General features: G+C 34.9%; 3 protein-coding genes across 4 annotated transcripts in view; all 3 read left to right on the forward strand.

The window, feature by feature from the left end:
• Positions 1-22,107, forward strand: part of LOC102505575 (olfactory receptor 11G2) — a 442,453-nt gene that overhangs the window by 14,908 nt on the left and 405,438 nt on the right. The gene's annotated exons all lie outside the window — the stretch shown is intronic.
• LOC102507852 (olfactory receptor 4F3/4F16/4F29-like) lies at positions 2,796-3,767 on the forward strand. The gene is given in 3 exon segments (XM_032481602.1): positions 2,796-3,336; positions 3,338-3,484; positions 3,486-3,767. Coding segments are annotated over 3 exon segments (936 nt in total). The 5' UTR covers positions 2,796-2,829.
• On the forward strand, positions 13,985-14,984 carry LOC102514219 (olfactory receptor 4F3/4F16/4F29-like). Its single transcript, XM_032481603.1, is given in 3 exon segments — positions 13,985-14,569; positions 14,571-14,716; positions 14,719-14,984. Coding segments are annotated over 3 exon segments (927 nt in total). The 5' UTR covers positions 13,985-14,054.

A 22,107-nucleotide genomic window follows, 5' to 3' on the forward strand; every position in this document is an offset into this window, starting at 1 on the left:
TTTGGAAATATCCATACAACAGATCATTATAAAGATCAAATATGTGAGAGTGCTTAGTAAATATATGCCATGCAAATAATGTATATTTTTCCAGCTCTAAAATTCTATCATTAAGTATTTCAGAAACTTTAAAAATATGGTGAAAGGATATCTATATTTTCTTCTCTGACTTTAAGAATGGCATAGAAAATGACTAATTGTATCACGAAACCTGGGAGATAGAAACTGTAAGTTCCTTGCTTTGCTGGCTGCTGTTGGAATTATTACTTCTTTCTCACTCTTTTGCTCCCTCCTCTCTTTTCTTTTTACATGCTTCTTGTTGTTTTCTAAAACTTCAGAAGTTAAAGCAAGGACCACTATAAGCCTTGAGACGAGGCTGCCTACTCTACAGCTGGAAATGAATAGCAAAGGGTTATCAGCCATTCTCTTGAGAGTGGTTTGGAAATGTGTTAATGCTCAGCTTTAATTTTGGAAACTTCCTTTTTATCTGCTGGACTTAATGGAAAAAGATATTAGAGCAGAAAAACGGTAATTGTGGAAAATTATGGTCCTAAAAAATGGCTTTACTTCAGAGAAGTTTTATTGAGTAATCAATCAAGAAATCTTTTTTTACTTTATTCATTCTGTATTTTAGGAAACATAAGAGCCAGAAGAAATGATCTTTATCCTTCTCAATTTTACAATATATTTGACGAGGGAGAATCTATGAAATTGAAACGATTGAAGATAAGTAGGAAAGGACTTGCTCCCTAAGTAAAGCATCAGTTACTATCTCTTCTCAGAATGCGTTCCTCTCTCCTCTCATCTTATTAAACCACTACTAATTTTTTTTTAAACTCACATTGAGTCCTTTCTCAAATGTAAAGCTGTCTCTGAATTTCCCAGAGGACTCTTGTATATCCTTCCTTGCCAACAACAAACACCTAGAGCTTTTCCTATGAGGCTATATACTGTGGGTTATTTTTATGTGGGAATTTTTTTTCAATTAAAATTTAAGCTTCCTGACTTCTAGGAATAAGAGAGGGAAGAGTTCAATATAAAATAGAGTTATTAATGTAATTTTCATGCAAGAAATGTGATTTTGATTTACCTTTATAATGTGAGCAGTAATTGGAAATGTTCTATATTGAACTACCCAATACATGACCACTAGCTACACATAGCTATTGAGCATTTGAAATGTGGCTAGTGCAACAAGGAAATAGATTCATTTAATAATGAACTAGTAATTAGTGGCTAATGTTAGCTATATGTAGCTAGTGGCTACTGTTTAGACTAAGTAGATCTAGGTTTGGCTTATCTTTTTCTCCCTTTTTAATTTTTCTGGTATGCAGAATTCAAAGCCATATGTGGACTAGAAAACTTAGATTCTTGGACTAGATGACCACTAATGAGGTTTGTGGGATAAGAGTTTCATGACCAGTTTCATTCATCACGCACAGCTGAGGTATGTGTTTATGTGCCTGTATAAACACATCTGTTAAAAGGCAGAGCTTTGGGATCCTCCCCCCCCCCCCCCATTGCTTGGTTTCTCTTCCCTGAAACTTCTAGATCTGAGGCTTTTTGTATAATAGTATACCTTTATTTTACTAGCCCTTTATTGTTTAGTGCTGCAACCTCCTCCTTTTCTCAAACTCAATTCACCTTTTAGAAGCATCCAAATACTAAGGGAACAGGAGAGCTTGAGACACAGAAGCGTTTGACCCACAGGCAAGATAATGTATTTTTCATATGGTGACTGCAAAAATGGGTAAGAACTAGAGAGATTCATGTAATAGCCCAGAGTTAGGGTCAGGAGAGAGTCAGACTTGGCATCAGATCCGAGATACTTGGGAAGTTTGAAACAGAGAGTTGAGATAAGAAGGAAAAAGGGGCTAAGGGAGATAGAGGGACAGGAGAGAAACAGTTGTTAAAAGACAACCATGACATCAGGGTGCATTTCTTCATCCCCAGGGAATTCTAAAAGGTAGGGCTCCAATAGATATAACTAAGCTGTATCACAAACTTCAGAGATTGTGAAGAATCTCATCAATTTGATAATTGGCTTCCTTAAATTCCTTGACTTCACATAATAATGCCCCCTACCCCAACCCCTCCATAACACACACTTTGCACATCTGGGCCCTGTCCTGGCTGCTAAGCACCCTACTAGGTACTTTCATTTGTACTCCTGGGCACCCATGCAGATACCCTGTGCCATGAATATCTATTCTACCCTTTCCTTGGGCCTGACACAATCTAGAGTCACCCCTATGCCCTATGCCTGGTTCTGTTATGCTCACCTCTACTCTGTGGGCTTTGTGTGAATTGCAAATGTGATTGTAGGTAGTGGTCTAAGATGTACTACAAAAGACATTATGTGCCTGAGATGAGGTAAGGTTAAGAAATGATACAATTTGATTGGCTGAAGAATTGTTTTATGAACAATATAAAAAAAACAAGACTGTTCTGGCACATGCCATCTCCACCTCTTCTTTCTTCTTCTCTATGTGATGCGCTATACCATCCTTCCCTGCCCCTCCCAGTCCTTGCCATGCACACTACTATGTTCTCATATTTGTTCCATTCTCTTGTTTATAAGTAAATAGTCCTGAAGGCTGTGGATGTAGGAATATTGCATGTGGAAATGACTCTACTGCTTTAGGTGACCACAGGTAAGGTGCTTCTTTAGTGATGATAAGGCCCTGAGAAGGAATTGAGGGAGTATGTAGTCTTCACAGTGTAATGATCCTTATATAATTAATCATTATAATATAGAACATTATTAACATTTATTTTAGTTTCTCTTAATTTTCTTTATCTGTAATACATTCCAGCTGAAAAAAAGCAATGGATGGAGCAAATCACTCCATGGTGACAGAGTTCGTGTTCCTGGGACTCACCAGTTTCTGGGAAAGCCAACTTCTCTTTTTGTTTGCCTCCATTTTTTGTGTGGCAAGCATGATGGGAAACTCCCTCATTATTCTCACTGTGATTTCTGACCCTCACTTACACTCCCCCATGTACTTTCTGTTGGCCAACCTCTCCTTCATTGACCTGGGAGTTTCTTCTGTCACTTCTCCCAAGATGGTTTCTGACCTTTTCAAAAAGCGTGAAGTCATCTCCTTTGGTGGCTGCATCACTCAGATCTTCTTCATCCATGTCATTGCTGGTGTGGAGATGGTGCTGCTCATCGCCATGGCCTTTGACAGATACGTTGCCATATGTAAGCCTCTTCACTATTTGACTATTATGAGCCAAAAAATGTGTATTCTGCTTCTGGTTGCTGCATGGATAATTGGCTTGATTCACTCTGTGATTCAGCTGGTTTTTGTTATTAAATTGCCATTCTGTGGTCCCTAATATATTAGACAGCTTTTACTGTGACTTTCCTTGGTTCATCAGACTTGCCTGCACAGATACCTACAGGCTAGAGTTCATGGTCACAGTCAACAGTGGGTTTATATCTCTGGGGTCATTCTTCATATTGATTGTCTCCTACGTTTTTTATCCTCATCACTGTTCAGAAACACTCTTCAGGTAGTTCATCTAAGGTCCTCTCCACTTTGTCAACTCATGTCATGGTGGTGGTTTTGTTCTTCGGTCCTTGCATCTTTGTTTATATCTGGCCTCACTCCACATCACACCTAGACAAATTCCTTGCTGTCTTTGATGCAGTTCTCACTCCCTTTTTAAATTCAATCATCTATACATTCAGGAACAAAGAAATGAAAGTGGCAATGAGAAAAGTATTCAGTCAATTTATTATTTATAGAAGGATTTCTTAAATGATAGAAGTTTTATGAAGTTTCTTATAAACTTGGAGTAACGTTAAATTTCTATTATTTCAATGTCAGAAGTTTCCAAGTACCACATTAACATTTAGGTGTCCCAGATTAAAATAATATGGTTCTTTAAAAAGTCTTAACTGGAAATTGGGTTGCTGCCTATGGTTGAAGGAAGCATGTGGTGTGGTAAAACGTTTCTTCTGGTGAAAGCTTATGTCTCAGGAATCATTACCTTGATGAATTTACTTTGGTCTAGACTTCGAAATTCAGTCTTTTCAGTGTCACCATGAGTTATATAGGGAATGCAAATTGATTAATTCTAGATGGAAGTATATACATAACGTAAGTGTAACTTGTTCTTTCACTACAGGGAAATTTCTGGGAGGTCAAGCAATGATATGAACAATAATGAGCAGGGAATCAGGGCAATAGGAATTAGCTGAATTATTCAAGTATTTAATCATATCAGATTTTGATAACTAATGCCTATATCTCCACACTAGGATATGACTGTCATCACAATTGGAAAAATAAGATACTTAGGACAGTCCACCCTTTATCTGGACAGTGCTGGCTGGTCATCATAAGTCTTAACTTTTGACATTTGTTTTTACTGTATCCCAGACTGTCTAACCCCTGTGCTCTTACAGAAATATTCTTATTTCCATATGTAACTAGCCAGGTTCTTCTTTTCCTTCTGCTGGCATAACTATTCTTGTTGCATTTGAGTGATTTGAGTCATTGCAAGCTAAATTTTAGTTTGGGAGGGTTTTTTTTTGTATATGACTATATTCTGTTTTATAGGAATGAGGTATTTGCATCAACAAATTTAGAAATTTAAATTCATACCTATTTCAACAAAGAATAATCAAGGTCCATTCTCAAAGATGTAGTGCAAGTGACTTTCAACCTTACACATCCTTATGCATACTCCATACATTTAACCAGTTTACCAGTATTCCTATTGTCCTATACATGGTCTTTATTTACCTCATAATTGATCTCACTTGATAATTTATTTGCTTTTTCTTTTGATTTCCATTGCAGCTTATATTATTTATTCATTTTTTTGAGTCCTTTTTTGAACACTTAGAAAATCAATATTTATCAGCTAGCATTTATACTCAGCCGCCCTATAATTTGTTTGGAAGTGGTATTTCTAAAATGAAAGTTTCACTGGGTTTTCTCTCCTGTTGACTAAATAATGTTCAGTAGATCTAGCAGGGATTCCCATACTCCTCACTGTTTGTGTGTGTTGATTTAAAGAAATGCCTGCTCTCCCAATCTTTTCTCTATTGGCCTTTGTGTCAGGTCTATAACCATGACAAGATAGAGTCCCAAGCTGAGTAGTGAATGAAGAGTTTCTGTATCATCTAATTTAAAACTTCACTGAGGTCATTCTTTTTTTTCCTAAAGAAATAACTGCTTTTTAGTGTACATCTACTCTGTTGTTTGCCCAAATCAGCAACCTCCTTCCTCTTTCTCTTGCAGTACAAATGTGGTATGATTATAAGAAGACATGTAGATCCCACCTCTGACCACCGCTGTTTTGTCAAAGGTTGGGCTTCTGAACCAAGTCATAGTGACCTATCTCCTGGCCACAGTTGAATAGTGCAAGTATGAGTTTCTGACCAACATGGGCCAAATCTAAGCTTTTCCCCAGGATGTTAGAATTGAGAATAGAGAGAAAGCAAGCCTTGCTCCCTTTGGAGCTATGATATTTAGAAACTGCTGGCAATCATATTTCTTGCTGGCAGAAATTGAATCTGGTAAAATTTTAAAAAGATATGTGAGAGATGAAGATACAGGATTTAAAGACCGAGGCCTGGTGGTATTTAAGTTCTTGGTTCTAGCTCTCTTGGGCTTTTAGCTTCATTCTTGGCCTGCACTCTATTTGATCACTAGCTAAGCTAATAAATGAGCCAATATACTCATCCTCTTGCCTAAGTTGTTTAAGTTGTGGTTCTGTCATGTACAATCAAAAAGGTATTGAGAAATACAGCTCTTATTCTATGGACACTATCATTTCAATTACTTCTGATGTGAAATACCTGCTATTTTATTATTTCTTTAAGAAAATATGATTTTTTTCTTCAATAAAAATATGCTCATTATTTAAATTTATATGGAAATTAGAGATATAAGTAGAAATCACCCATAAAATCACCTCTTGATATAATTTTTAGTAATGTTTTGGTATATTTATTTCTAGTGTTTTTCTATGCCTCAATATAAGTATATATTTACAAAATTGGGGTATTATGGTTTCTTCATGTTTATCCTGCTTTTTTCAGAATATTATATTCTGAGAATTCTCTTACATTGTTAAATATTATAATACAAAGTAATTTTAGATGCATAGTATTATATGAATATATCATAAATGTATTTGTTATTCCTCTATTCAACTAAAATTGTCTTAAATTTTTTGCTCTGCCTTGAAAATTCTTTCATATACCTCTGCTTGTATTTCAGATGACTTCTTTTATAGACTGGTATATTTGAAACTAATAAGGTATAATAGTATTTTAAATACTTAATTAATATTATCATTTCTCCCAAAAGATTTATACCTTCTGAGAAATATGCTCATTGCAGTACCCCTTCCAAACACTAATTATGATCATTTATTTAAAATATTTATCAATTTGTGTGACAAAAAGGGTATTATTTTAAATATCTGATTTTTGTATACTTATAACTTTTCACATGTTGTTAATATGAAATCATTGAATTACATGGGTCAAAATCCAGTAAAAACATGTTTAAAATAACTAAAACAAAAAAGAAATGTAGAACTTTAGTTTTGCAAGAGAAAAAAATCTAGAGTTTTTTTGTACAACACTATGAAATACTTACCACTATTCAAGTGTACACTTAAAAATGGTTAAAATGGTAAAGGTTATGTTTTTTTAAAATCACAATTAAAAATAAAAACCAATATTTTAAAAAAGAAAGTTATTGATTCAGGTTATTGGGATGTCCAGTAGGGGAGCCAGTCTCATGAACCATGGGGAGTCACTTTCACACTTAAATTGCGCTCTGTCATTCACTCCCTTTCTCTTGCTCCGTTCTCTCTTTGATATTCTCCTTCTGCTCTATCTGTTGACTCTGTTTATCTCTGTACATTGGTCAAATTTTCTTCTTTTGCACACGGACTCTTTTATGTATGATGTGTGGAGAGAGGAGAGGCTGCAAATAATTCAGTAGAAAAGGGAGAGGTTTTCTTTCCTAGCATCCGTATTAAAACACAATGAAAGGATCTTAATTGGCATTGCCTGAGCTCCATGCCTGGTCTCTCATGGGCCAGGTCTGGACATGTGCCTGCCCTAGTGGCAGGGGCCAAGGTTATCTGGTAGACAGCCTCCAGAGAACTACATGAATTTGAGAAGGAACATTTCCCAAGTGGAGAAGGTGGGTTACAGCCATCAGTGGAAGGGGAAAAGTGATCCAGGGTAGGCAAAAAAATTGTCACTTATGTTTTTTCTTATTTAAAATAGAAATTAATAACCATTGCTGTGGTGTTCTTCCTCCCCGTCCTCCCCATCCTCATACTGATTTAGCAGTCCCACATACATGTTAAAGACACTAACTTATTTATTATCATATTTATGTTCAAAATGCTTCCCACAATTTGTTGTTTTCCTTTTAATTTTACTTATTCTATTATGCAACATTAAAGTTGTACTTTTTGTGATTCCAACTCCATGGAGCTTTTAAGTTGTGACTTCATAGTTTTATTCTTAGGAAGTCCTTTTCCATTCCAATACTTAATGAATATTCACAAATATGTATTTATGAAATACTTTATCCACCTGAATTTCTTTTTTGGTGCAAATAATAAGAACATCTAAAATTTCACATTTGCTTATTAATTTTCTCAGAACCCTTTAATGTATAATTATTTCCTTCTGATTTATAATAATTTATCCTACATTATTATATAAAATATAGTCTTTGTTGCTTCTGAGATTCAGACCTATATGCAATGTATCTTCTGATATTTCCTCTTGGATGCCTCATATGTCCCTTGTCTGAACAGATTCAAAACAGGAATCATGATCATCACTGAAAATGTTGTCCTTCTCTACTGTCATCTATCCAGTCATGAGAGCAAGACACCCAACAGTGATTCTTTTTCCCTCTCCCCCTTCCATTTTCTCTCTCTCTCAACTTGTCACTCATGCAGCAAATATCTAGTGCCTACTGAATGCCAGGCATTATGGTAGGCTTTTGTGATGCATCAATAAATAAAATAACAATTTGTACCATTGCGAAGCTTTTATTCTAATAGAGCTATCCAGACAGTAAGTAATTTTAAAAAACAAGCAAGTTTCATAGCAAGTTAAAAAGAAGTAAGTGCAGTAGAGTAGGTTAAGGTGGATCCAAAACACCAGACTTGGAAGAGTGTGTTATACTTCTACGTAGGGTGGTCAGGGTAGGCATCATTAGGAGAAAGTGTCATTGAGCAAAGGCTTGATATAGGTGAGTGAGTTAGCAATGCAGAGATCAGGGGGAAGGGCATCCAGACAGGAGTATAGCCAATACAAAGGCTGATGTTTTCAAGAAACATCAGGAAGCCTAGTGTGACTGTCAGTATAAAAAAAGTGAGCAGAATAGTAGGAGAGTATTCAAGGAGGTAAAGGGGGGCCAACTCACGTAGGATTCTGTAGACCATTGTAAAGAATTTGGCTTTTACTCTGAGGAAGGAGGGGGGACCACTGGAATTTCTGAGAAGAGAGGTGGTATCACTTACATTTAAAAGTATTTTTATATATGGTTGTCCTCCTGAGAACAGTCTTAGGAAGGGTGGTGCATAGTACTAACTTATCGCAAGCAGTGGTAAGTTAGTAGACTACTGTGGAAATTAAGAGAAGAGAGAGATGGTGACTTGGGTAGAAATGCAGATGATAAAATGTCAGTGGCAAGATTTTGAAGAGCTGGATAATAGGATTTTCCACTTGATGGGATATTGGATGTAAGGGAAATGACTCCAAGTTTTTTGTTTTGTTTTGTTTTGTTTTTTCACTTAAGCAACTTGAAAGATGAATTTGTCATCACGTAAGATGAAGGAGTAGGTAAGAACAGAAGCTCAGTTTTGTACACATTACATCTAAGATGTTTATAGGATGTACAAGTGAAAATGTAAATTAGGTATTTGGATAAACAAGTCTGATATATATGGTAGAAATCTTGAGCAAGAGATTGACGCAGAGATGTTATTTCAAAGATGTGGTACTAGATGAGATAATTGAAACTGTGAATATATATAGAAAAGACATGAAGTTAAAAACATGAGCCCTGGTATCCTCAAACATTAAGAGGTTAGAGAGAAAGTGAATAATAATTAAGACTAAGAAGGAGCCACCAGTGATATAGAAGAAAAGCCAGGAATGTGTGATGCCTAGAAAGTCAAGTGAAGAAAATGTGTATGAAGACTGGAGTTAAAAACTGAGCTAGAAAATAGGGACTAAGAATTGATGATTAGATTTAGATGTGGAGATCATGAGTGAGCTGAAAGACAAATATTAATGGGGGTATTAGGGAAAGTTTTTGATTGAAGTGAATTTGAGAGAAAACACGAGGACGGGAATTGGACAGAGAACAGAAGTAACTTTTTTTGAAGAATTTTGCTGTCCAGGTCTTTAGAGAAATGGAGTGATAGCACAAAGTAAAATTGGACTGGAATGTTTTAGTAAGACAGGAGCTGTAGCACATAGTGAAAGCTGTGGGGACTGATACAATAGAGAGGAAAATGTGGATGATGTAGAAGAGAGAGGGAAAAACCGGAGTGGTTCTTGAGTGTAGGAGAGAAAGGTTATGAGTGAGGTAGGGGTTTGATTAGATCCTTATTACTTTGGCTTAGAAAGAAGAGAAGAAACTTCTTTTTTCCCCTTATAACCTAGAATTCTGTATTTTCAAAAGTGGTGTGGCAGCTAATTGTCTTTGTTGTGGTTATTGCTCTTGCCTGTTATTTTGATTTCGCCTCATAAAATAAATGAGCAACATTGTACCTCTAGTCTGGACTGTGACACAATTTGTGTATGCTGTAGAGAAGAACAAGAATTTTTTAGTTCTGGGTTCAATGATGAAACTAAACTTTATTAGATTAATAATTTGGTTTAATACATAGGTTCAAGTTGTGCAGTGAAAACAGTACTCTGTCAAGCTGTTCTGTGGACTCAATAAAACAATATGCAAAAGGACTGATTTCTAAAATCACTTTAATATATTATTTTTTAAAAGAATGCTCAAAAATTCTGTCCTCAAGGTTTTAAAAATACTTTTCTGTATTTTTCACATCCTTAAGATGAATACGTACTATTGAAATTGTCATAAAATGACTAAAAATGAAAAAGGTTACTTTAAATTTTGCTGTAAAATGCACATTCAGTTACTGTGAAATAAAGACTCAAAATAATTCTACAATATGGCAGAAATTCTCTTTGTCCTAAGAAAATTACAAGCCTCTTATTTTCTTTCATTAATGGCTTCTTTGGCTACATGGGGAAAACCAAACTGATCATAGGTGACAATTCCCCAGGCCAAGTGATTTCAGTCTCAGCAGCATCACTTGGTCACTTGCCCTCTGGGGCTGTAATTAGCTTCCACTGTTACTGTGAGGTCGTTTTGTATGCAGAGGTATTTGTGTCTGCAGTGATTCTGAATAGGATCTGGTTGATCTTGGAAGGGATCATATTTGAGCCTTTAGCACTGCTGATCTCTTAGTTCCCTTGGCAAAACAGGTGGGTAAGGGGGATGAAATAGTAAAACAATCAGAGAGCAAAGGTGTCTGTGTTCTAAAGATAGACATGATCTTGGTGATGTGATTAGAATTTTCTCAAGTCAGATCCACTCTATTACAGTGGTCTCTTAATTAGCATTCTTCCCTTCTGTGTCCCTTCCTTTCAGTGTGTCTGTCACACTGACAAATCAGTCATTTTCTTCAAGCTCTGGTCTCATCATTGATTCCTTACTGCTAGGTCTTTGCTCCCCTTTATTTACTATGCTCAATCATCCTAAGTTAGAGCCTGAGGTCAGGTAAAACTAGTCTCAACTTTCTCATCTTACTCTCTACTGTTCTCTTAAACAATTTCCATTCTCCAGGTAACCTACATTCTTCACTAGTATCCCAGAGTACCTTGACGTTACCTGTCCCACATTGTACCATCTGCTTGGAATGACTCGACTATCTTAATATATCATTATATTTACTGTTTATAAAAGCCCTTTTCTGTGCTACGTTTTCCACTTTGTCTTCTCTGGTCACCACAGCTGCAGTTTTCTCCTTCACTTTACTCAGGTATTATTGATTCTGTAACATTCATCTTACTGTGCCTGTTAGATTTGCTTAAAAGGTTAGATAGGCATTCTCTTTCTAAGCAACTAACACAGACTAGATATTCATAAATACATTTTAATTAGTAAAATAATTAAATTAGAAGGCATGGTAGAATGGGAATAATCAGAACTAGGACTACATTGGCCTGAACTGCACTCTGCATCCAAAAACGATTGTGTGACATGCATAAACTTCCTTTGTGTTTCCCACTTGTACAGGGTTGCCAACAGCTATGGATAAAGAATGCTAAGTGGATCTTGGAAAAAGTGGTAGTTTGGGAGCAAAATTCTAATTTCCTGAAAGGCAGGTATTTGTGGATTTGTTTCTTCTTCTTAAGCAAGTTTATGCAAATTTTTAACTAGATGAGCACAACCTTTGGAAATTCCATGAAGCACACCCTCTCCCATGCAGATCCAAGTGACCAGTGTTATCTGAGGTGGTCAAAAAAGTCTTCAAAATAGTTTTTATGAGAATTTATCTGTGATTTTGGTGGTAGGGAGAGGAGCATTGGGGAAATGGTACAGCCTGACTTATTACTGGTCAGAGCACAAACTTCTCACAAAATAAGCCCCGTGTCTCCACTTAGGAGTAAAATTGTTCTTGGGAAATATTCCTAATGAAGGCTTTCAAGCTACTGGACACTGGCATAGACATGAAAACCTAACTTGATACTAGCTCCACTTAAATATAGACTAATAGATTCAGAATTAAAGTTTGTTTTTTATTTTAATACTTGGAATTTAGAACAGGAACATATAGCTAGTTGGTCCTTATTGTATGTTAGGTTCCACTTACTGTGCCCCAATTATTATGGTAGGTACTTCATTAAGTATATGGTACAGATACCATATCACCTAGTTCCCACCACACACTGCAAGGGAGATATTGTTATCTCCTTCTCCATATGAGGAAACTAGGCTCAGAGAGGTTAATACACTTTCCCATGCTCTCATAGGAAGTGAGTAGTGGAGTCTGGATTCAAGAACAGTCCTGATAGACCTCAAAGCCCAAGCTACCTACAGCTCTACCGTCGGCATCTCAAATCAGGATAGCTGTTGTTATCCTTTCTGTTCATTATCATGTGTGATATTCCCAGAAATTGAGCCTGCAGCTGCTTAAGGAGTTTGCTTTTTCAGACTGAATCACTTGATTAGAGGTGGGAGTTGGATCTATTTACTTTCATCTGAACTCTTCTGAACTTTCCCGTTGTCTCCTTGTATGCTCTTTCTCTCTCTCTTCCTTCTATTATCATAGTGCCTATCTCTTTTAATTTCTTCTTTCCTTGTGTCTTTCTCTCTTTTTGTATTTCTTTCTGCTCTCCCTGTTCCCTATTCCTTTCTACCTCTCAGATTCTTGCCAAGCTTTATGAAATTAAGTTGAATGTCAGATGTAGGTTTGCAGAGAAAGTTTCCTCCTATCCCAAAGCGAGGTATGTTGGGAAGGGTGGGGTGCCTCTGTATAGAGACGGTTAGTTGTGGTTCTTATCTATTTTGAGGTGAGAGGAAGTCTTCTCTGCATGTGGGATCTATCCAAAAAGATGGTGGAGAGAGGAGAGCATCAGAGTCATGGCTGCTGGAGTGTGGAGGGATTATTAACCAACCTCTCATTCTGGAACTATATACTTAACTTTCACACCTAGTTATAAAGTTTGAGTAGTACAAAAATGAAAATGTTAAAGCATTGTGGTTAATAGCAGAAGACTCCACAGATTACAGATCAAGGTGTTTAGCATTCATACTTAAAAGGACAGATCACATTCCATCTTCTTCCTAAATCCCCAACTTCCCTAGATAATACTGGTCCTTCCTTTGAATTCCCATTTTTTTTTCCTCACACATTCAACAAATAATTTTCTCTACTCTTTGTATGGCATATATTATATATTGCCTTATATTGTATTATATATGCAATTTATGTTTTTCCATACTGATCCTTCCTTTGAATTCCCATTTTTTTTCCCCCTCACACATTCAACAAATACTTTTCTCTACTGTTTGTATGGAATATTATATTGCCTTATATTGTAGCTATTATATGTGGAATTTTTGTCTTTCCAATGGATTTGAGTTTGTAACTTAACAGGAATTTGGGAAAAAAAAAAAAACCCAACCCAGACCATTTATAGAATGGAGCAATAAACAATAAAAGTTGTATGAAATAATTGAGAACTTTTATTGGCTCTTGAGGAGAGTGAAATGTAGCAAGGCAGAAATGATGGTGTGGTAACATTCTTTCAGATATTTTATTGTTATTGTCTCCTTTCAAATGAGCACCAAAATAAGAAGAAGGAACACATAAAGTATGGCAGCAATAAGCAATCTCATTCCAGTATACAGTTTACTTTTGACATTTAATTGGTCATTTTTTGGTATTTAGTTAATACAGGCATAACTCATTTATTGTGCTTCACTTCATTGTGCTTCACAGATACTGTGTTTTTCACAATTTGAAAGCTTGTGGCAACGCTCCATTGAGCAAGTCTATTGGCACCATTTTCCCAACGGCATTTGCTCACTTGGTGTCTCTGTGTCACATTTTAGTAATTCTCACAATATTTCAAACTTTTTCACTATTGTAATATTTTTATGGTGGTCTGTAATCAGTGATTTTCAATGTTACTACTGTGACTCACTGAAGACTCAGATGATGGTTAGCATTTTTTAGCAATAAAGTATTTTTAAAGTATGTACATTTTTTAGGCAAAATGCTATTGCACACTTAATAGACTACAATATCCTATTAACATAACTTTTATATGTACTAGGAAACCAAAAAATTCACATGAATTGCTTTTTTGCAGTATTCACTTTACTGCAGTGGTTTGCAGTGAACCCACATGTCTGAGGTATGCCTGTAACTAATATCACTGTTACCCTAATAATCACAATTTATTCCTCATTTCCTTCATTCTCATTATTTCAGTAGCAGCCCTGTTGGCTGGGTCAATGGATGGAGGGAATCACTCAGTTGTGTCTGAGTTTGTGTTTCTGGGACTCACTCATTCATGGGAGGTCCAGCTTCTCCTCCTGGTGTTCTCCTCTGTGCTCTATGTGGCAAGCATGACTGGGAACACCCTCATTGTGTTTTCTGTGACCACTGATCCTCACTTACACTCCCCCATGTACTTCCTGTTGGCCAGTCTCTCCTTCATTGACTTAGGAGCCTGCTCTGTCACCTCACCCAAGATGATCTATGACCTCTTCAGAAAGCGTAAAGCCATCTCCTTTGGAGGCTGCATTGCTCAGATCTTCTTCATCGACGTCATTGGTGGTGTGGAGATGGTGTTGCTCATCGCCATGGCCTTTGACAGATACGTGGCCATATGCAAGCCTCTCCACTATCAGAGTATCATGAGCCCACGAATGTGCATTTTGTTCCTGGGTGCTGCCTGGGCCCTTGGTGTCAGCCACTCACTGTTCCAGCTAGCATTTATTGTTAATTTACTCTTCTGTGGTCCTAATGGACAGCTTTTACTGTGACCTTCCTCGGCTCCTCAGACTGGCCTGTACCGACACTTACAGGTTGCAGTTCATGGTCACTGTCAACAGTGGGTTTATCTGTGTTGGTTCTTTCTTTATACTCCTCATCTCCTACATCTTCATCCTGTTTACTGGAAACATTCCTCAGGTGGTTCATCCAAAGCCCTCTCCACTTTGTTAGCTCATATTACTGTTGTAACTTGTTTCTTTGGTCCAACCTTGTTTGTCTATACTTGGCCACATCCCAGTTCCCAAATGGATAAGTTTCTTGCTCTTTCTGATGCAGTTCTCACTCCTTTTTTGAATCCAGTCATCTATACATTCAGGAATAAAGACATGAAGGCAGCAATGAAGAGAGTGTTTGGATCATTAGTGATTCTTAGAAAGATTTCATAAATAATTTTATAAGTACTTTATTCTGATCATCATATTGCCTAAATCTGGAATTTTAGAATTCACTTTTTTAGTTCATTAGAAATTGATTTGAGTGTTACCACACTTTTAAACAATCTTTACTAAAAACAATGAAAATTTAGCCAAATAAAACCTCAATTCAAAACTTATGTTGATTTATATGGGGTTTTATATATATGTACTAATTATAGTCATTTTTGTCTAATTAGTTTCTTTGCCTCCCTTTTCTCTCAAGATTATACATTTTTTAATTATTTCAATTTATCCATATCCTTTTCTTATAATCTGCCTCTTGAGGTAACTAAGGTGCTAATTATTCACTTGCCATTGATAATCTCCACTTTTACTTATAATGGCTCTTTTTCTCATTCCTTTGGTGAGTTGGAAAATATTCATGTTCCATTCAGGTTCTTCAGGCTTATTGTAACAACTGTCTTTATAATTTTAGGACATAGTTATCTTCATCAGGAAAAGTTTCTGTGCAGATTCTTCCTCAGATAGTTAAAAACAATCAAATAAAAAGTAATGAAAAGGTGGAATATTACAGAGGGAAATCACGACTTTAAGAAGCAACATAAAAACGGGTGAGATTTTTTTTGGATCTATTGTTTCTTTTTTCTCAAGACCTTCACTTGCGAACAGACCTCACATGAAAAGCTCTGGTTGCATGATACAGGCAGAAAAAACTCTAAGAGTAAAACAAGTTCTTGCCAGGGACCTGGGAAAAGTGATCCCTGAAAGCTGGAAAGTGTCGGAGGAATATATATATTTTTTCTCTTCTTCTCGCTTTGCCCAACTCTAGTTTGAAGAGCGTGAAGGAAATTTTTTTCTCCCTCTTTTTTCTTAACTCAAGGTCAGTTATGGAGATGCAGCTCAGCAGAACTAGGCAGCTAAAACTCCAAGAGAAATTCTAGATTTCCAGTTAGATTATGATAAAAAGTTGAAGTATAGTCAGTTTACAATTGGAATATTCTTGAAGACAGATCATATTCTGGATCATAAGGCAAACTTACCAAAGAATTTAAATTATACAAAATGATTCTCTGAGAACAAAATTAAACTAAAAATAAATAGAATCATAGCTGAAAAATCCACTAATATTTGGAAATTAAACAACACACTTTAATTAATAGGTCAAAAAGGAAGTCATAAGGAACGTTGGAAAATATTTGAGTTGAACAAAAATACGTTATCAAAATTGGTGGAATGTAGCTAGAGCAGTGTTTTTAAAAAGTTTATACTATTAAATGCTCATACTAGAAAATAAAGAAGTTACTAATGTAATACTCTATTATTTAACCTTAATAATTTAGGTTCAGAGCATATTAAATAGAGATAAGGAAAAGAAGAGAAATAATAATCATAACAGAAAAAAAGACATTTGAAAATAGAAAAATCTATAAAGCAATAACATTGAAACCAAAAGAAGATTTTTGAAAAATATCAGTACAGTTAAAAGAGACTAATACAGAAAATAAGAGAGAAGACTAAATTATTGTTATCATAACAAAGATATGATCTCACTATATACTCTAAACACATCAAGAGAATAATAATGAGATATAAGTAACATATAACCATAATTTTAGCTTTAATGAAATATTTTAATTCTTGAAAGACACAAAATAGACAAGTTAACTCAAGAAGAAATAATTTGAATAGTCTTATATTAATAAAGGAAATTGAGTTCTTAGTTAAAAAACCTTCCAACAATAACAACAACAAAAACTCCTCTAATTCCGGATAATTTAACTGGCAAATTCTATCAAAAATTTAGGGAAAAAATAATATCTGTTTTACACACTATTTCAGAAAATAGTAAAGGGAGGAACACTTTCCAGCTCAATTTATGATAACAAAATTGCACTCATATCAAAACTGTACAGACACTACCGGAAAAGAAAATTGCAGACCAATATCCTACATGAACATAGACATCCAACTACTCAACAAAGTATTAGAAAATCAAGATGGAACATGTAAAAAATGATCAATACATCATAACCAAGTGGCATTTATTCAAATAATGAAAGACTGGCTTAACACTTAAATATCAATTGACAGACTAGAGAAGTAAAACCACATGATTGTCTTAATAGATGCAGACAAAACACTTGATAAAACTAAATATCCATTCATGATAAACAAACAAATAAACAAAAATCTCTCAGTAAACAAGAATAGAAGGGAATTTCCCTAATCTGAGTAAGGGCATCAACAAAAACTTACAGCTAACATCATACTAATTGGTTAAAAGACACAACAGAAAAAGAAAATTACAGACCAATATCTTTGATTACTGTAGATGCAAAAATCCTCAAAAATGTTAGCAAACCAAATCCAATAATATATAAAAATCATACACCATAATCACATTGTATTTATTCCAGAGTCACAGGGAAGGCTCAACATATGCAAATCAATCAATATGATATGACACATTAACAGAAGGAAAAATAAGTCACGTTATTTCAATAGATGCAAAAAAAAGCATTTGGCAAAATTCAATTTCCATTTATGATTAAAAACTCTCAACAAAGTTGGTATATAAGAAGTATATCTCAACATAATTAAGTCCATTTATGACAAATTCACAGCTAACATCATACTCGATGAAAAATGAGGGTCTTTCCCCTACAATCAGGATCAAAGATGCCCAATGTCACCATTTCTGTTACACATAGTATTGGAAATCCTGACCCCAGGAATCAGACAAGAAAAAGGTATCCAAATTGGAAGGGAAGAAGTAAAACTGTCACTATTTGCAGGTGACATGATATTACATATAGAAAATCCTCAAGTCTCCACCAAAAACTATTAGAAGTAATAAATCAACTCAGTAAATTTACAGAATACAATAATAATATACAGAAATTGGTTACTTTTCTATACACTAATTGTGTACTATCAGAAAGAGGAAGCAGAAAAAATTCTATTTAAAATTGCTTCAAAAAGAATAAAATATAAAAAATAGAATAAAATATCTATGAATAAACTTAACCAAAGGTATAAAAGACCTATGCTCTGAAAAGTATAAAACGTTTTTGAAGGAAACTGAAGTTGATACAGGAAAATGAAAGATTTCCTGTGTTATTGAATTGGAAGAATTAATATCAATTTCTATACTACCCAAAGCAATCTACAAATTTAATGCAATTCCTATCAAAATACCTATGACATTTTTCACAGAACTAGAACAAATAATCCTAAGATTTATAGGGAACCACAAGAGACCTGAAACTGCCAAAGCAATCTTAAGAAAAATGAATGAAGCTGGAGATCTTGCTCTCACAGACTCTACTACAAAGCTACAGTAATCAAAACAGCATGGTACTGGCACAAAAGCAGACATATAGATCAATGGAACAGAATAGAGAGCCCAGAAATAAATCCACACACCTATGGTCAATTAATCTATGACAAAGGAGGCAAGAATATACAATGGAGAAAAGACTCTCTTCAATAAGTCGTGCTGAAACACCTGGATAGCTACATATAAAAGAATGCGACTGGAGCTTTCTTCACACCATGTATAAAAAGAACTCAAAATGGATTAAAGACCTAAATGTAGGATGTGAAACAATAATACTCCTAGAAGAGAACATAGGCAGAACACTTTTTGACATAAATCATTGCAACATTTTTTTGAGTCTGTCTCCTAAAGCAAAAGAAATAAAAGCAAAAATAAACAAATGGGACCTAATTAAGTTTATAAGCTGTGCCCAGCAAAGTAAATCACTGACAAAACAAAAAGACAACCTACTGAATAGGAGAAAATAGTTGCAATGATATTACTGATACAAGGTTAATAACCCAAATACATAAATAACACATAACAAGTCAGTATTAAAGAAACAACCTGATTAAAAAGTGAGCAGAAGATATGATTAGACATTTTTCCAAGGAGAACACACAGATAGCCAACAGGCACATGAAAAGATGCTCAGTGTAACTAATTATCAAAGAAATGCAAATGAATACCACAATGGGATATCACCCCACACCCATCAGAATGGCTATCATCAAGAAGTCCATAAATAATGATGCTGATAAGGATGTGGAGGAAAGGGAACCCTCATACACTGTTGGTGGAATATAAATTGGTACAGCTACTACAGAAAATGGTATGGAGGTTACTCAGAAATCTAAAAATAGAACTACCATATGATCCACCAATTCTACTCCTGGGTATGTGTTTGGAAAAAAAAATAACAACTAATTTGAAAAGATACATGCAACCCAGTATTCATAGCAGCATTACTTACAATAGCCAAGAATTGGAAACAACCCTTGTATCCATTAACAGGTGAACAAGAAAGTAAAAGAGGGCAAGGAAATTGATTACAGAATTTAATCTGAGGAAGGGAGAGAGAAAGGACATCAGTGGAGTGATATATGGTAGGGTCATTGGACTGTGGGTCTTGGTGGAGGTGAATAATTCTTAGACTTAAAGCATGAAATGGGTGAGTGCGTCTTTAGCTAAATTCATCATCAAGTACTATTGATTGTCTCTTTTAAATATATGCCAAATCTGTTTACTCCCCAAACTCCTATACCTAGTCAAAGCAACAATGTTTCTTGCCTTCACAAGTGGTACTTTCTAACTGACTCACTGCATCCACTCTGGACTCCTTCAAATCCAACTGTACACTGTAGCAAGAGTGATATTCATAAATGTCAAGTCTAGTCACGTCACCCTTCTGCTTAACAATCGTCCTTGACTCCTCATTCTAGGTACAGTATCCCACTACTTATTTCAACCTTTTCCTATATAATGCTCCTTTCATTTTCTCACAGTATAGTTCTAGGCACAACTCCCAGTGCCTCCTCTGGCCTCAAGGGGAAGCATAAATTGTTTCCTCTGCAGGGAATCCTTTGTCTTCCACTCTTAGTTAACTTGGTGTTTATCCTTTAGATTTTAGCTCCAGTGTTACTTCTTCAGGAAAGGCCCTGATTTTCTTGTTTACATCAAATCTTTCTATTAAAGTAATTTTCACTGGACTGCAGAATAATTTTCATGCTTACAATTTTACATTTGTTTGTATAATTGTTTAATTATACACTAGTACATAAAACTTCATGGTGCAGTAACCATCAGTCACTGGCACTCAGCACATTCCCGGCATATGGGTGCTCAATAAATGTTAGTAGAATAAATGAAGGAATTGATTTCATGCATTCATTTTACTCATTTTATTGTATTAAGATTTCTCTCTGTGTCTTTTTTCTTTTGTTTGTGCATCTTTTCTTTGAGTGATTTTGAAGGCATATAGTTTGTTTTAGTAATTCATTGCATGTAATAATTCTGTAATTCTGTGTTACCTCAAAAACATTCATTGACTGCTCACTATGAAATAGAAAATAATTAATATACTTCTCTTTGGGTTGTTAACACACTTCCATTTCTCACTTCATCACTCAATTTTATTAGATTTTATTATTCCTAGTTCTTCTAATTTATCACCTTTATACTTTAAAATAATACTTAGTTTATCATTCTGAAAATAATCTGTTGATTTTCTCCTATAGTGAAAGTTGAGGAAACTAGAATATTTCAGTACAATTTTTTTCTTTTTCTTTTTGTGACTACTGTATTTATGCTTTAAAAATATTTTTTCCAAAGTTATTGAGCTATAACTGATATGTAACTATTCTTTATGCTGTCATGGTTTGTAACATTTGTATTCTGTTTTTTAACTGCAATCCCCAGAATTGTTTAATATTAGCCTAATAATTCACTATTACCATGTTATTTCTATTGTTTTCTTTACCAAATATTGTGAACTCTCCTTAAGAAACATTAATTTTTCACTTGTTGGATCGTATTTTAACCTATATTTTTCTTTAATTCTTGAAACTTGATTTTTCTATTTTAGTATATTTATCTCCACTTTGTCCGACTTTTAGTGATCTTCATTTATATCATACTTTTGTATTTTTATTTATTTCTTGAATTTTTCCAGTTTATTTTTCATCACTTAATATTTTGTCATTTATTTAAAATTTTCTAAACATTTCAGAAAGAAGATATCTTTAAAAACTCATAGAATATTTGCTCATAATTTTCACTACTTCATGGCATAATCTATTATATGTATGCTGTATTCCTTATGTCATTTTCTCTTTTCTTTCTTATTGAAATATATTCATATAGGTCATCACCTGCTTTATTTTTTGGTAAAATTATTGTGACATAGTATACAATCATATTATTATTAATATTTTAATGTACTAGATATCAGAAAGGATATTGTGATGGAAGAGTTGAAATGGTAACGAGATATGATGGAAGGCAGCTGAGTTTTGGAATGTTGTCTGCATAGCACCTCTAATCTCTTGGTATGGTTCTCTCCTGGGCTGCTGGGCTAACTGCTAGCTCACAGCAGAGTCATATTTGTTAATTTCTGTCACATATTTTGTGATTTATCCTTTTCTTCTCATTATATAGTGGAAATTGTCAGCTGCCTGGCTGCTTTCTCCATCCTCTTGCTTTGGTTTTTCTTCCATTACAGAACACACATGGCCTAATTATTTCAAAATTGCTGTGTCTGCATCTTTCTCTTTAATATTCTTTCCACCATCACTCTCTGGAGTGAGGGTTCGCACATTCCAATACTTCTGTTCAAAGTAAAGATAACTGGTTTTATTCTCAGTGTATCCACTTCTTTGAGACTGCTGAGCTTCCTGACTAGCTCAAGATCCTTAGAGATATGCATTTTATTTCGTTGTTCATAATTGTCCTGTTGCAATTTTTATTGTAATAAAATTTGTCTTCACATGTTGTGATTTGGAATTGTAGGTATACTTCCTAGTGTTCCTAAGGATGGAGCTCACATTTATGTTTCTTCTCTTGATTTCAAGGAAGAGAGAGGAAGAAGCATCTTAAGTTTGGAATCTTAGACTTAAATATGATTTTATTTACATAATTGAGATTGACCTACGCAGTTCTATTTTTTTCTGTTGTACATGCCTGGAATTTGGATTCATTATATGATTTTCATGAAAGTGTTGGGTAATATTGACTTTTCTGTAATTTAAGGAAATAAAGTAGGAGAAAAAAGAAAAATTTGAGAAAATAGTTAATTCACATATAGCCTAACCTTTC

This window comes from Camelus ferus, chromosome 6 (genome assembly GCF_009834535.1).
Source record: "Camelus ferus isolate YT-003-E chromosome 6, BCGSAC_Cfer_1.0, whole genome shotgun sequence".
In the NCBI taxonomy this organism is placed as follows: domain Eukaryota; kingdom Metazoa; phylum Chordata; class Mammalia; order Artiodactyla; family Camelidae; genus Camelus; species Camelus ferus.